Consider the following 15,666-nt stretch of genomic DNA (forward strand, 5'->3'; position numbering starts at 1 on the left):
CGCCGGGCTGGGCGCTGCCCTCCCGCCCGAGCGCCGCAGCCGCCGTCGCTCGCCGCAGGTGCGGGTCGCGCTGCCCCGGCCGGGCTCCGGCACCGCCTGCGCGCCCGCGACGGGGCGTCCTCGGCGGGGCGGCTCTCCCGGCCGGGACGGCTCTCCCCCGCCTGTTTTTTTGGCCGGGATTCACTTGCTTTGCGCGGCGCCGGCCTGCCGTGCACCTTCACCCTCCCAGGGCTCAGCCCCGGGGGCGGCTCGCCGGGGTGAGAGAGGGAGCGGACAGTCCTCCCGGCCGGTCTCTAGGAGAGCCCCGGAGGTCTGGATTTCCCCTTGGGGACGCCCAGTACCACCCCCCCACCCCACCCCACCACCGCCTTCTCCTCCGGGTGGCGGGCGGTGCGCGCTCCTGCCGCAGCCGAGCGAGAGCCCGTCGCCGGGCGCGGCAGCGGCTTCGCCGCCCCCGAGCCCCCAGCAGCGCATCCTCTGCCGCCTGCCGCTTCGCCTTCCCCTTCTCGGCTGCGGGGAGGGTACTGCGAAGTAGGCAAAAGGGAAAGCGAATGAGGCGGTCTGAAGATGGAGAGAGACAGTCAAGGTTAGACGTGTATTTACTCAACCTTTATTATTTAAAAAAATTCATTAAAAAAAAAAAAGGTGAACGAACGTCTTACAAACCCACCCCCCCACACACATAAATAGGACATTCCGTTCAGCTCTGGCTACTGGCAGTTCTAGTACTTGACAACATCAGACGCGATTTCCTGGCATTAGAGAAACCCATTTCAAAATCGGTCATCACAAAGAAATACTAGAAATCCCAGTTAGCACTTGCTAAGCAGCACGGAGCACTTGTACACAACTTTTCAGACACACACCCGCGCACACACGCAGCTGGGAACAGATCCCGTAGGAAGAGAGCCTCCTTAAAAAATAGTAAACGCTTCTCAAAAAAAAAAAAAAAAAGAGTTATTTACAAAACGCACATGGAAATACAGTATTGACAGAGCGTGGCTGGCAAATCAACATGATTTGAATAGAGAAAGGACTATGGCACATCTTGCTCGAAAGCTCGCACAGCAGCCTCCTTCGCGTGTCCCCGGGGGAAGACAGCTCCTGCCATCCGCGTCGCAGCGCCTTCTCCCTCCCCACCTCTCCTCCTGCCCTCCCCTCGCCTCTCCACCCCTGCACTTCTTGCCAGGTCCTTTTTACACTTGGATGACCACCGTGCTGGGGCTCTGGAGCCGGGTTTTGTACTGGTCTAGCCAGCTCCTCAGCTCCGAGATCTTGTAGCCCTCTGGTCCTCTGCCTCCCTGGTACATCACCTTCTCCTCCTGGATGATGTAGAGCCTCTCGAAGTAGGCGCCGTAGGCGGCGCTGGAAGCATTGTCCATGGTGTCCACGGCCAGGGGGCAATCGGGCGCCCCTTCCCTCATCAGCTGAGCTGCCCGCAGCCTGTCCTGGAGGCACTGGTGCTTGGGGATGTTGTAGGCTGCGTCCGAGCTGACCCAGCCGTCGGAGGGGTGTGCTTCTTCGATGTACACCAGCAGGAAGTCAGCAATGTCCACGAAGTGCGCGGCCAGGCGCTGGAAGGACCTCAGGCGGGCCATGAACGGGGGTCAGGTGCAGCTGCCGAAGTTGAGGATGAGGGGTCTCTTGCCGCGGGCGAAGTCCAGGATGCGGAGCCTCTTCTGGCCGTCCAGCTGGATCACCTCGGGGTTGGGGGCTAAGGAGCCCACGTGCGCCGACTTGAAGAAGTCCAGCTTCTGCCCGTGCCACACGGCTTTCAGCGACTCCAGCGTGAACATGCGGTTGGAGTCGGACACGCAGACCGGAGGGTCGTCGGGGGGCGGCCCCTCGCTGGCGCCGGCCGCCTCCTCCGCCGTGGGCATCACCAGCATCTTCTTCCTAATGCACAGAAAATCCAGGAGCCAGAGCATCACGGCGGTGAGCAGGAAGCGGGGGAAGAGGAGGATGCAGGCGGCCGCCTGGGTGAGCAGCTGCAAGGTGTGAACGCCAAGGGAGTGGAGCATCGCAGCGGCTTGTGCTGCAGGGCGCTGCCTGCCTGGGGGCCCCCACGCACCCTGCTTGCCGGGGTCTGTGCAGCACAGCTGAGATCCCGCTTCTCTTTAAGCCCATTTTATAGTCAGGGATTTAAATGAAAAGTGACTCCACCTCCGGCCAGAACCCGCCCCTCTGGAACTTGAGCCTGGGGATTACCTACCCCTCCACTCTAATGACCTAAAAATACACAGACAAAAGGGGAGAGAGCCCCGGCGGGAGCTTGCGAGGGACGTGCAACGAAGCAGGGAGCAGCCGCTATCAGGCACCAGCAGAGAGTCCGAGATAGGGCACCGCCGGGGTCCCCGGCCGCAGATAGCGGCAGGCGCTCACAAACAGCCCCGCCAAGGACAATGCAACAGGCGCAGCCCGCCCCCCGGCCCGGCCCGGCCCGGCCCGGCCCGGCTCCGCAGGGGCTGTGCGAGCGCGGGGCCGGAGCGGCGGCGGCAGCGGCAGCGGGGGCCGGGGCCGTCCCGGCAGCGCCCGCAGGTGACAGGGACGGGCCGCCCGCGCCGCGTCCCTCCCCGCGCCTCCCTTCCCTCCCCGCCCCGCCAGCCCGCTCGCCCCTGGGCACGGCCCTCCGCCGCGCCACACGCCCCGGCGCCGCGGGGGCACCCGGGGCTCGAACCCGCGCAACCGCCGCGCCCGCATCCTCCCGCCGCGGCGGCGGGACGGCCGGCGGCCGCCGCCGCCCCGGACCGCCGCCACCCCCTCTCGTGGCGGCGGGCGGCCCGGGCCTCGGCGGCGGCGGCGGCGGCGCGGAGCGGGGCGGGGGGGGTGCCAGGTGGGCGCGGGCCGGCGGGCGCTGCCCCGCGGCGGAGGAGGGGCGCGGGGCGGCGCTCCGGCCGCTAGGGGTAGCTGTTGCCCGAGAAGCCGCCGCGGCGGCGGCTGAGGCGGCGGGGAGCCGCGGGGCCCTGCCGCCCCCCGGCCCGGCGGCGTGCGCGCCCCCGCCGGCTTGCCCCGGCCCCCGAGGCGGAGCGGGGCGTCCCCCCCCGGCCCCCGAGTCGGAGGCGGGGGGCCGCCCTCCTCCCCCTGATGTACTGAGATTCTTTTGACCCCCCTTGTCTCACCCCGAGGGAATGAGGGCCACGGCGGGGAGCCCCGGGGCCGCAGGAGGCTGCGGGGGGGCGGGCAGGCAGGCCCCGGGGCGGCGGGTGTGCGCCGGGGTGTGAGCCGGGGTGTGAAGGCGCGGCCCGGCCCGGCCCGGCCGCGCTGCCCGAGGCGGCCTTTGCCCGCGCTCGACGCCGGCCTGGTCGGGACGGCCCCCGCATCCTCGGGGAATGTCGTCTCCTCTCGTCTCGTCCCGGGGTCGCACCCGGGGCCTGCGTCACCCGGGGTTCTCCTGCCAGCTCAGCCGTGACCGCGCTTCCCTCGCGGGGCTGGCGCCCGGCCGGTGCTGCGGGCTGCCACGACGGGTGGGCTGCGGGGGCGGTGGAGGCGGCGGGAGAGCGCTGCCCCCACCATGTCCCCTTGTTTGCTGGGGGTCCTGCTGCATCCAGGTGAGCCGTACGTCGGGGCAGGTGCTCCTTTACGGCGACCCGGAAGGAGCCAGCGATATTTTTTTCTGTTTTCGAGTGAAGTATAAACACAAGCTTCTTACGTGAGTAGGTCTAGCAAAGCCCTTAAACAGGTGGCTGAAGTGTCACCTCAGGGACATGGTCAGGTAGACCTCTGTACTGCCCACCGAGCAACATGCAAGGGCTGGTTTTAGGTTGGGTGGGTTGTTCTTCAGTAGCAAAGTGCTTGCAGTGTGTGGAGCTGAGCACAGACTGGCCACCTCCAGTCTTCACCCAATATATGGCCTGTAGATTCCTTCTTGCTGGACTAGATGGAGACCTGTCCCAGCGGTACAGAGCTTAAATCTAGTTTGGTGTAGATCCACAGCCCAGCCCTAGCTAGACAAAATACGCCAGCTCTGCTTGCAACCTTGCCGTTCCATTGATGCAGGGTGCCCAGCTTGCAGCATGCACATCATTTCTTCACCAGCTTCTTCAGAAAGGGGTACTAGTTGTCCAAAATGCTGAGTGCTGCTACACAAAAGCGACTCATGCATCCCTGAGCTGCTGCTACAGCTGCTGCTCACCCAGGTGCCTGCCGCACCGACTCTGGGGACGCACGACACAAGCATTCAATGTGCGTATGGGTCCTCAGGGCCCCATTCTTCTGCCTGCGGCCGATGCCAGGTCTTTGGCTGCAGATTCCCAGAGGCCCCAAGGACCTGCAACTCCCCCTGGATGCAGCCGGCGCTTCTCCAAATGTAACTGTGCATGTCTCTGTGCCTCCCGTCTAACATCTGCAAAATGGAAAAATTAACGCTGAGCCTCCTCATGGGAGTCTAGGCAGCTTACTTCATTTTTATGTAACTTATTACGAGAACTCTGAATAAAAGACAAAATTAAAATCTCATTTTATTTTTTCTTTATCTGGTTCGAAATAGGCTGTTTTAGAGCAATCTAACCAGGCGCCTGCTTTGCAGCCCCCCAGTGCATCATCTTTAGTTGGTGTCAACAGCAAGTGAAGGGAATTCATCGTTTTAGCATCTGAATGGAAATGTGTGCTCCAGTCCTCATAAAGTCATGTTCATACACTAGCCTGATTAATAACTTTTTTGGCATTCTGTGGTGCACAGTCCAGGGAAAATCACTGAGCAGATATTTACTATATTGTCAAACTTATTTTGAACTCTTCATGTGGGCCTCTCACCACCTCTCTGTGCAGTTATGCAATCTTGAAAACCACAAATTAAAGCCTCTAAACAGACGCAATAACAAATTGTGGTAGCTCTGAAGAAACCCCCAGGAAAAAAAATTGATCTCTCAAAGCAACCTCTTCAAACTATGCTGACAGACAAAAGCCTAAGTAAACAGATGGGTTTGCAACCCTGAATATCAACAAACTTTGCTCTACTAGATCAGTGAGAGATATTCCGAGGTAAAACAAAGTATTTGGTCTTATATAGCGTATTTGTAGCTGGGTAGGGACTTTGGAAATTATTTTTTCTCCATTCCCTGGAAACAGCTTGAAGGGAACTTCTGAATTGGGGTTTCCTATTCAGCTGTGGATAGAGCAGAGAACCGAAGCATTTTGCTCCAGTGGCCCACTGCTACACTTTCCTGCCACAGGAAAATTCAAGTATAACCTGAGGCCGCTGTTTCAGAGCACTCTGCTTGGCTCTACAAGCCACACACCGATGCGTTCAGTCAAAGTACAGCACTCGTATATTTATAAAAAACTCCGTGGGAAAGGGTGGAATCCCTTCTGCAGCCCTTTGGTTCTCGGGAGGTTTGAAGTGACGTGTCACTGCTGTTCTCACTCCTGTGTTATGCTGGATGGTTTTCAAAATCATGTGTTTTCACTCCAGTAAACCCTCTCTCTACTTCACAAGGGCCGTACCTCCCAGTCGGATCTTGGATTATTTTTAGGTACGTGAAGGTAGTCGGTCTTTCTAGGAATCCATATTGCTGCTACTAATAGTGTGGGAACTTACGTCTTCCTGCGCACTGAGGATTTCATAGAATATATCCTAAAATATGGGCTTTACAGTGGCACATCTGGTTATGGGTGGTTTTTACTCTTCTGCATGTGGTCTGTGGTTCAGCAGTCACTAACTTAAATATATATGTTTGTGTGTGTGTGTCCGCACGGGTGTACATACAGGGTTCACATTATTTCCTTTTTTGAGAACTTTATAGTTGTAGTTTTTCTTCATTTGATAAATATAATTTATAACTCTTTTAAAGTTCTTTTCATAAACAGGAGCTACAAAATAAATTTAGCAACTTATAAAAACAAAACCTCAAAAAGCTGAAATTAAAAACATCAGGTCTGCTTTGATGTAGAGGATGTGTTGAAATGGTATATTTACATGTTTATTTTCTATTTTATAATTTCCTGCACAAAGGCACGCAATAATTTCTGACAGGAAACTAAATGTATTTTGGAAGAGTTCCACCTCTCATGTCATCTAAGCTACATGTTTTTAATGTGTTAGAACAGAACTTTATGTGAAGGAAACAAAAAAGACTTCACTGAAGTTTGGATCCATCCCTGAAATAAGAGCTGGACAATTTCATCTCATGTAAGTGGTTACCCAGCGACTACAGAGAGGTGCAGTAGTGCGGTGGTAAATTACTCACCTGTCTGGTATCTGTAAGAAGTGGCTAAATGTTATATTGCTGAAACTGGAGGTGGATAAACTCCATTTGCAGTTGTTTGCTCCTAGTGACACCACTGGAAAAAAGTTACCGTAAGCTGGATTCTGTACGTGGAGCTACATCCCTCTTAATCGTTCCCTACTTTTAGATGACAACTGTTTTTCTTTTCCTCCCTCCTGGTTTGTCTTTTTTTTATTAAATATATATATGACTCAGAAAAAACCACGCGAAGTCAAGCACCTAGCCAATGCTTTGAGAATTGAAAGAAAAAAAGTGCCATGCTGCAAATTGGTCTATAAAATCACTAGCAGAGCCATGGACTTGGACTCAGCTACCCCACCCTGGCATTCTCACCTTCAAATACATGACAAGTATGTCATATATGACAAAGACGTTCCCTGCACTGAAGCTTTTTAAATTTTTCTTTCCCCACTTCTTGCAGACTCCGGGTTGAACTGGGAAGGAATTATTTAATTTGGAGGGAGGACTGATTCCACAGCTACAGGTCTGTTAGTGCAACACTCAGGTCTCACTCTGAGTAAGCGGAAACCAACATTTTCTTGAGTCTGTGAGCCACCTACCAAAGTTTTGCAGCATGACCAAGCGTACATTTCCCCTGATGTGTTAAGGGGTTTCTGCACCTGCCTTCACACTGCTGCTCGCTAGTGCCCCCGTTGTGCTAGCGGACTGTCAGGCTGTGGTAGAAACTGGATTACCAAAAGGTTCTGGATTAAAGAATTCTGTTTTTAAACCCAGATGATTTTGGTGACTGAGTTTATTTTAGGATCCCTAAACCAATGCGTAATAGCACAACTTACGGTGCAACTTGATGAATGCCAAAAGGTGCAACTTTCCACCCCATTAATCCTTCCTCACTTCTGCTCGTACTGTGTCTTCCTTGTGTGATCCTGCGGTGACCCGTGATGACCTGGTTCAGGGACTAAGGGGGCAGAAAAGCTTGGCTTTATTAAAATGAGTTATTTCCTGACAGGTTAGTTCCCTACAGTGGCTCATGACAAAAGGAAATGATCACGTGTGATTCAGAGAAGGCACAAGAGAAACGGCTACAGCGTGCGGCCAAGGCAGGGATAACAGGACCATCCCATCAGATTGCCTTAGCAATATTATCAAACTGCCCCTGGGTGGGACTGCGTAGTAAGAATGTGTTAAGAGCAGAAATTTCCTGAGCAAGCTTCACTGCAAGGAAAATGTACGTAGCCTTACCCTTTTCTATAGTGGAGGAATATAGGAGATGTACAGGAGATGACAGTGGCTGTCACAAGGTCCTGCTGGGCAATGTAGCCGAATGGGGTGCACAGCTGGCTTCTGGGGAGAGCCAGCAATGTCAACTTCAGCAGCAGCTGCTAACACACTTCCTCCAGCAGTAGGAAATCAGATTATCCAGAAACTCCCGTGCCAAGCACATCTCTGCTACCCATCAAGCTCAAAAGCTGCTGTGGCTCAAGAGCTCAGGCTGGACCCCCTGGTAGCATGGTATAATTATAGTCATCTGAATGGTTTGCTCTGCAGCAAAGACAACAGACTAGTCCAGAAGTGGAACCCCGTAGAGTTATACTTAAGTGGCAACTTCATACACATTGAATACAGATGAAGTCCTTGGCAGAAAGAGAAAATACTTCTTCCATTGTCTTTGTTCATACCGGTTTCAGGTGTGATGCAGAGGAGGATGAGGAGATGCAATTTGCTTGCATCTAAATCTCCTCTAAGAAGATTGTAACAAAATTCACCACATGCAGTGTTTTATAACAGAGTCTGTTTCAGCATATGACATCAAATTTCAATGCACTAACACTGTTTAGAGAGGTGAGAACAGCAGGCTGATAACTCAGGTTAGTTTTTCATCTTTTAAATGGCAGCACGGCAAGGGTATGTTCTCAAAATGTTAAGGGGATACTTTTGAGTTGACAGACTGGGTCCAGGCTTTGTTGAGGGAAAGGAAACACCACTTCTTTGAGCTCCCTTGCCATGGGGGAGTCTCACTGCTGCCTGGCAGTCTTTGTCGCAGGCTGATCCTCAGAGCCCCGAGGTTTGTGTGGTGAAAGCCATGAGCGATCAGCCGCAAAACTCCCGGCGCCTTCCTTGTGATCAGGATTTTGCCCAAGCTGTGTAGCATGATGACAAACAAAAGGAGGGCTGAAGACTCAGGGTGCGATTTCCGTCATCTCATTTTCCTTAGCAAATGCAATAAAATATAAAGAATTTTAAAATAATATCATTTAAGAATTCTCAAGTTTTCAGGCAATTGCATATGCCCTGCCTGAACCGATACACACTGAATTTTCAATCTGTAACAGACTCAGAGGGAAAGGCAGGAAAAATAGCATTTAAAAAAACATTTATTCAGGAATAATCTTTAGGGATCATGTCTAGGATAATCTTTTTCAGGGTGACTCTCATTTTCTACACTATAATGGTTTTATCCAGTAGTGGTTTAACAGTTTTGAATAAGCCGTAGAGCGGAGGAACAAATACTTTAGCAAGAATGGAGGAGTTTACCCAGAGAGGCAGCAGTATCAGCCCACTTTTGAATATAGAATGGAGATGATTAATCTACTGACCTTTTATCCCCAACATCACTAAAATGTATATTACATACATAACGTGGTTTGGTTTTGTGTAAATGATAGCTTTAAGCATGACAGACCCGTTCAAAGCAAGTGGCATGCCAAACAGGAGGCTAGAAGGCACCATCGCTGTGCACTTAGGCTCTCGTCAAATAACTTGCTTGCTTCAAGCCTTTTCTTTGAACATAAATGTTTGTGAAGTTTTCCAGTGATTTTTTTTTCCTGGCATTTGCCCCACAACTCTTATTATTTTTAGCCATGTAAAATGGCATTATGCAATTCCTGAAATTTGTTTCTTTCAGCCCATGATGATTTATAAGTCTTAATTTCCAGGATACTCCCTTGAAGTTACCTTCTTTTTGTGACCTCAGGATTTCTCTTCCCAGACCTTTGGTATTTATTTTTACTATTTTTGTGGTCGGGGTTTGGCAATGTTGCTTTGGATTAATGACAAACATACATAAGAACTGGAAGGAATACACGTCTTAATCTCCTAATTTAACGTGTGACTTGTTTATCAATAGTAGAAAGAAGTTTCTGGACAGGTTTGACACATCCTAATAATAGGCCTCTGCAGCCAGATAGAAAGATTTTGATGTATCTGAACTGCATGTAATTCTTCACTTGTTCCAAAATAGATGCAATTTGCTTATTTTATATTGCAATGCAGTATTTCTTTCTCAAACTTTGCCCAGAAAGAATTGGAAGCGGAAGGCAGTTAGTTTGGACATGTATGCATTGTTTATATGGAATATTTTAATTGACATAAAATTGTGTAAACCTGCTAGCTTGTCTGCTCTTGGATGAAGAAAAGATCTTTGGTGTAACAAGGGCCTGAATTTCTGTTCTATTTTTTCCTTTTATGCAGGAAACTGCAAATAATTTAATGCTCAGATGAAATTACTCAGCATTTTACTCAATCGTTGAATTTTCCTCATAAGTGGTATATTTTGCTTTCATCATATACCCAGTAATTTTTAACTGGCATCTTCTGATAATCTTTTCACTTTCTCTATGTATTCTTATTTACCTTCATTGTTTATTTACTTAGGCTTAATTCCTTCCCTACACAGCCTACTGTGAATAAAACGTTCCTCTGAAAATGATTAATTTTGCACTTTGTTTACAGAATAGTCTTGCAATGTTGTATCTGATACTCATTAGCTGGAAAACAGAAGTAAAAGGAGAAACATTAGTTCTCACCACAAATCATTTTGAATTCACTGGGATCAGGATCTGACCCAAAATGTTTAGGTTAGCTCAACAGCTCAAGTTGATTCAAAGGGTCTTAATGTTTATGCCTAACAGCGCGTCCTCCTATGACTTTTTATTTTTAGCTGCTCAACAGTTCTTACTTTCTGTGAATTTTAAAGTTATTCTTAGACTAAGCAATACAGTCTCTTCACAGGGAAAAACTGTGACAAGCATAGCTGTGTGATGCAGCTCATCATTTCATAGGCCCCATCATTTCCACCTGAAGCTCCGGCAGAAAAAAACCACCAAAGATTAAATGGTTACTTTAAACTGAGATATTAAATTTTGGGTTCCAATTCACTCTTCTCAGTGTGTGAATTATTGTGGATACCCGGAGCAGTCCACCATCCTCTGTGAAACTTAATTTAAGGGCCACAAATTGCCTCTGAATATTAACATATGCGCAAACCCGCTTCCCAGAATCCAACTGTACTCTTATTTCTGACATTTTAATAAAATTGATTTTATGAGAGTACTAATCCCTTGCTACTAGTTCTTACCTGAAACCAAGTTTGAATTTCTTAAAACAAGAAAATGGTGCTTTTTTAGAAAAGGTATTAATAACCCCTTTTTTCAATGGGAATCATATACAAAGCGGGGAATACATATGCAAATAAAATGGATCAAAGTGATCTAAGCCTACTGGTAGAAAGGGGAAAGAGTTCTGAAATGCATATTTATTGCAGACAAACCCTGGATTTACTAGGTACTGAGGGAACATTTTTTTAAGAACAATTATGTTGTATTTGGAAAAACTGACATTTTCTTTCTTAACTAATTTTAATTGGCATTATGCTCCCACTGAGCCAAAAAAAATGGAAGACAGCAGCAAAATATAAATTAAAGTAGGAGTAAAGTATCTTAGCTGATGAAAGCATAGATAAAAGGCTCTGAAGCCTTTCTTACAAATACCGTTCTTCAAAGTGGAGTGGTCCTTGCACAGTGGTGGCCTGTGCCTATTGCTTGGCCTCTTTTACAGTCGTTGACATTGCGTTGCCAATGAAGCAGCTGTCACTTTTTACCAGCGTAATGCCTGCCAGGAGCCGGCTCAGAAGTGCTGCTTTTAATTAAATTTCTGATTTTAATTGGATTTCGGTTTGCAGTTCACAGCTAACGGAGATTTTTGGGGTGGGGTCTTATAGGGCATCTAGCGGTATTTCAGACACCTCTGTGTTACAGAGATCTGTTCAGGAACATCAGGCATCATCTTAAAATTAGTTACATTTTTGCCCCCATTACTTGCGAGAGCTCTTCTAGGATCTCGCTGCCATAATGGCTAGAATTATTCATATTTCCAGCTTAAATATATCTATGGAAGATTTACACTGTTTGTTCGTGTGCCAACATTGTCTCTTTGCTGAGGCAATTTTCCTGCCTCCCCTTTCTCCACGTGTTAAAGAATCATAGAATCGTTTAGGTTTGAAAAGACCTTTAAGACCATCAAGGGCAGTCCTATCCCCTTGGGCACCACTCCACTGGGGCTAAAAGCCAAACTTTTGTGGGGCGTATCGGCACCGACTGGGACAGGCAGGTTCAGGCTCTCTCTGCTAATGACCTGAGTGAGCTGGGATGCAAATTGGCCCTCTCCTGGTGCCTGTGGGGCTATGGCAGTGTAGTGCTAAGCCTGAGCTGGTGAGTTCTTCTGGAGTCTTCATTAGCACTGTGCTAATTCAGTCTGTGTGGATTCTGGGCCAGTACGAGGCCAACTGAGGCTCACATTGGTCTGCACCTGTTTATTCAGATGTGCTCACAGTCTCTTCTCACGAGATGGATTTTCCATTTCTCTGATCCTCCTAGAAGCAATGTTCTGCACCTGTTTCATGTCAGGTCCGTTTTCCTGCATCATATAGGAAGAGATTAATTGGAGAACAAGAGATGGCTCTACCCTCTCCTCTTCCTTGCATTAGCGCTGCTTGGCACAGCATACGGTCACTGGTTCAGCACAATCATTCTCATCAGTCTGGTTGACGTCTGGAAGTCACGGACAAACACAGATGCAGCTTGACAGCTGAACACCTGGGCAACGAGCGTGGCATGTCGGGGACACGGTGGGAGTACCCTACACGCGCTATGTTATTTGATCGGTGCTGTGCAATACATCTTGGACCTACCTGAAACCCAAAGGACAAATGAAAAGTTTCTGTACAGTAGTTCTGGAGCCTCTCTGTTATATCAGTCAATGCTCCATAGAGTCAACCCATCTTGGTGAGCCCAGCGCAACCGGAGAACATCGGGCGGATTGTGCGCTCGCTGCCCATCTGTGTCATTCATGTTTCCCACGGGCTGGATTTCCTGCTCATGCGGTGCATGGCATGGGATTTCCCAGACACAAACATGGGAGCCCAGGCACATGCTCGGGGGCCGTGTGACAGGGCTGTGGCTGTGGATCTCCCCCATATGGAGCACAGCTGTGTCTGTCCTTGAAAGGGGTGACCTAAATTTTACACAGTATTCCAGTGATGTATGACCGGCTGGAAATACCCTGTGTGTTTTTGAATTGTACTTGTTTACCATAGCTGCCTCTCTTTAGGGGCTTATGCTAACCCTGAATTTGACTGAACCATCTAGAGTTTTCTCCTCCACGTGCAGCTGGCAAGTGCCCAGCTTATAGTGGCATTTTTTGCTGCCAGCTTCATGAAGTTGAACTGGACAATTCTCGATTTACATCCTGTTTGTACTGCTTCTGTCCTTGAAGTCATTCAGTTCTTCCAGTGAAATAGCCCAGTCCTGTTCTGTACACTCACAGATTTCATAAGCTCATTCCCAATTTTTGCACCCCAGTTTTCTATGTCATTTCTGCTAACCATATTCCTGTAATGATGTTTGATCATGATAATCAGCAGACAGCAGATAACCTTAGCTGATGTAAACTGTCACAACTTTTGCTATCAAAATAGTGCTGGTAGTGTTTCCAGCTAAGGTTCTGCCAGAATGTCATTAGAAATGTACCTTTAAAGTGTGATATTTCTTTAACTACTGTAAACATCTTTTAAAAGAATTCAAAAGGCTTTGCTTAACAATACAACTGTACTTCTGAAATAGTTACTCTTAGACCAAACTAAGACTAAGAGTGTATCATAATATTAAAGCTATTACAATATTCAAGGTTTAGATTTCCATTGTTCGGAACATTCCCCCTTGTTTAACTCTGCTGTGTTTCCTATATACAGATGACCCCAGCTATTGCAATAAAGCATGCTCCTCTTTCTCGAGTGAGATGCCAGACAGATACTGCAACAAGCACTTGCTTCTTGGCGTGACATCCGTCCCTTTCAACAGTGGCCTTGGAGCTGGCCTTTAAAGCAGTTTTTTTCTGTTACCCGAAGAACTGGGAGTTATGTTGCTATCTTCTCTATGCCACAAGGGCTGTCTTATTCCCATCCCCTCTCTCCAGCTTTATGGCCGTACAAAAAACCTAAGAAATATAAACCAAATGCAATAGTGCATCTGAAAGCAGTCTAGGCAACAACTCCAAGAGATACAAACTGGGCCACATCTCGCATATGTTCAGTACTGGTGATTTAAGTGTTGACATTGTCATGGTGACAATTAAGAAGCAAGAAGGGGGGGGGGATCCTAGATCTGCGTGGTTTAATGGGAATATTTTGGTGGTAATAGTCACCTCTCGTCAAAACCACTCAAGCTTAGGCCTAGCATGCTCCATGGGCATGACCCCATTTCAGGGGGGAACCAAGCTGGAAGAGCGTGTATACTGAGAAGACAGGAACAGGTCCTGTACTGAGCTGTCCTGGTTTTGGTGAGCAGTATCTCATCTGGGGAACTGGGATAGATGTTGCTTAACTAGTGGGTTCCACCATCACTTTGGCCATTTGGTCTTTGACAGGAGATGATTGAATTTGAGCATGTGGCAATAAGTGATGCAGCCACCCGCATTTAATGCATCACTTCTGAAGGTGTTTGGAACTTTTTCTCATTTCTAAGCTATAATCAGTCAGAGAAGGACTTTATAAAATATTTATCCTCCATTCTGTGTGTAAAAATGATTTACTTTATTTGGCATTTGATGCATTATTTTTTCAATTAGGAAAGCAAGCTATAATCTGTTAAACACCTGCATAGAAATATCCCGAAATGACCTGATACGATGAGTACTGTTATAGACTGTAGTTGAATAGGTGCTTCTTTTCCTGGCTGTGGGAACTGTAGAAATTGAAAATATTCTTTCTGAAAAGTTCTGGAATCAACTTTGTCTCTTATAGAGAGCTTTCTAGTATAGAATTAAAGTTGCTTAAGTATATTTCCTTGCAATGAACATTCTAAAAATAATAACAGATGATAAATAAGGTGACATTTATATGCAGTGCAGTGCTCATTGCCATCAAATTCCATAACCACAGTCCTCTTGTATAGACAGTCAATTTAACAATATATCACCTTTGATTCACAGCTTTGAATAGCTGAAAAATCCTCTTGTAATGCTTGCCCTTGCCCCCAATAACTTGCCATTTGCTTGAATTACATACGATGAGTAAGCACTTGAAGCAGTGTACATCTGTACATGTCAGTAATGTTTGTGTAAGGTTTAATTTAGCACCGTATATTATATTGCAGCCTTCACTTTCTGGTAAAGGTGATGTGAGGAAATTGTTTTGCTCAGTAAGGACTGCAAAATTCATTACTTACTGTATGTTATTTTGATGTACCTTTTTTTAATTGTAGATGGATTTTTGCCATTCAAGGGCTGAACAAGGTAATGTTGGAGTTCAGCCTGGGCATGTGTGTCCTCAAGTACATGAGGATGACAGTGCTAAAGAGGTTACTAGCAGCTTTCTGCCGGTTCGGATATGTTGTGTGTTGGGGCTGAAGTCACTCCCTCCCATATAAGACAGAGAAGTTGTTCGAATGCAGCATTTCTCTCCCTGTGTGCATCTGAAGTGTGGGTGCAAATTTTTGCTTCCTCTTCTTCTCTAATTGAGCTTGTAGAACTGCCCTAGAATTTGCCATATTTGTAACTGGAGAGTGCTATAAATGTGTGCACAGGTGGCCAAAATGCAACTCTTCTCTTTAAAATATGTTTTGTTTTGTTGTTGTTGGTTGTTTTTTTTTTTTTTTAACTGGGAAAAATGAAGTACATTAAATTTGTTCACCTGGCCTATTTGATCTCATCCAACCTGGTATCATACATAACTTGAACATCAAAATGTCATGGGAAGCTCTGAGTAATCTGAGGCACTCAGGGTCTGACTAATGCAAATTTTCAAGGCCATACTGAGAGATAACATACTTTTTAAAAGACTGTTGGAAGTCCTGGCCCAAGCTGGCATGCCTTAATTGTGCCGGTGTTATGAATTGTGCATCAGAAACTGAAGAAACTAATGTAAAGCATGTGCTTCGCTTTTCATCTGTGTTGCTGCGCTTCATTAAAAGGTTATCAACATCATTTCTAACTTAGCAGCATCTCAGTCTCCATCTTTGAGTCCTGCACTTCTTCCTGTTACACATTCTTCCCATGATTTAATATAATTTCTCTAAAGTGGCATTCGTCCAAACTGAACCATAATAAGCACGGGTAGATGTACACCTACTTGTGGACCACTGGAGACCAGTCTTCACCCAAATGTAACTGCAGATCTCCTCAAAGACAATTCCATTAATAGCCACAG

At 47.8% G+C, this 15,666-nt stretch overlaps 1 protein-coding gene and 1 long non-coding RNA gene across 2 annotated transcripts in view; one reads left to right on the plus strand and one right to left on the minus strand.

The window, feature by feature from the left end:
- Positions 1-15,666, plus strand: part of LOC138685424 (uncharacterized) — an 86,980-nt gene that overhangs the window by 58,892 nt on the left and 12,422 nt on the right. The window lies entirely within an intron of this gene.
- On the minus strand, positions 595-2,707 carry DIO3 (iodothyronine deiodinase 3). Its single transcript, XM_069783454.1, has one exon. It carries the CDS (start codon positions 2,019-2,021, stop codon positions 1,197-1,199), a length of 825 nt encoding a protein of 274 aa, XP_069639555.1. The 5' UTR covers positions 2,022-2,707; the 3' UTR covers positions 595-1,196.

The sequence above is a fragment of the Haliaeetus albicilla genome, chromosome 5 (assembly GCF_947461875.1).
Source record: "Haliaeetus albicilla chromosome 5, bHalAlb1.1, whole genome shotgun sequence".
Lineage (NCBI taxonomy): Eukaryota > Metazoa > Chordata > Aves > Accipitriformes > Accipitridae > Haliaeetus > Haliaeetus albicilla.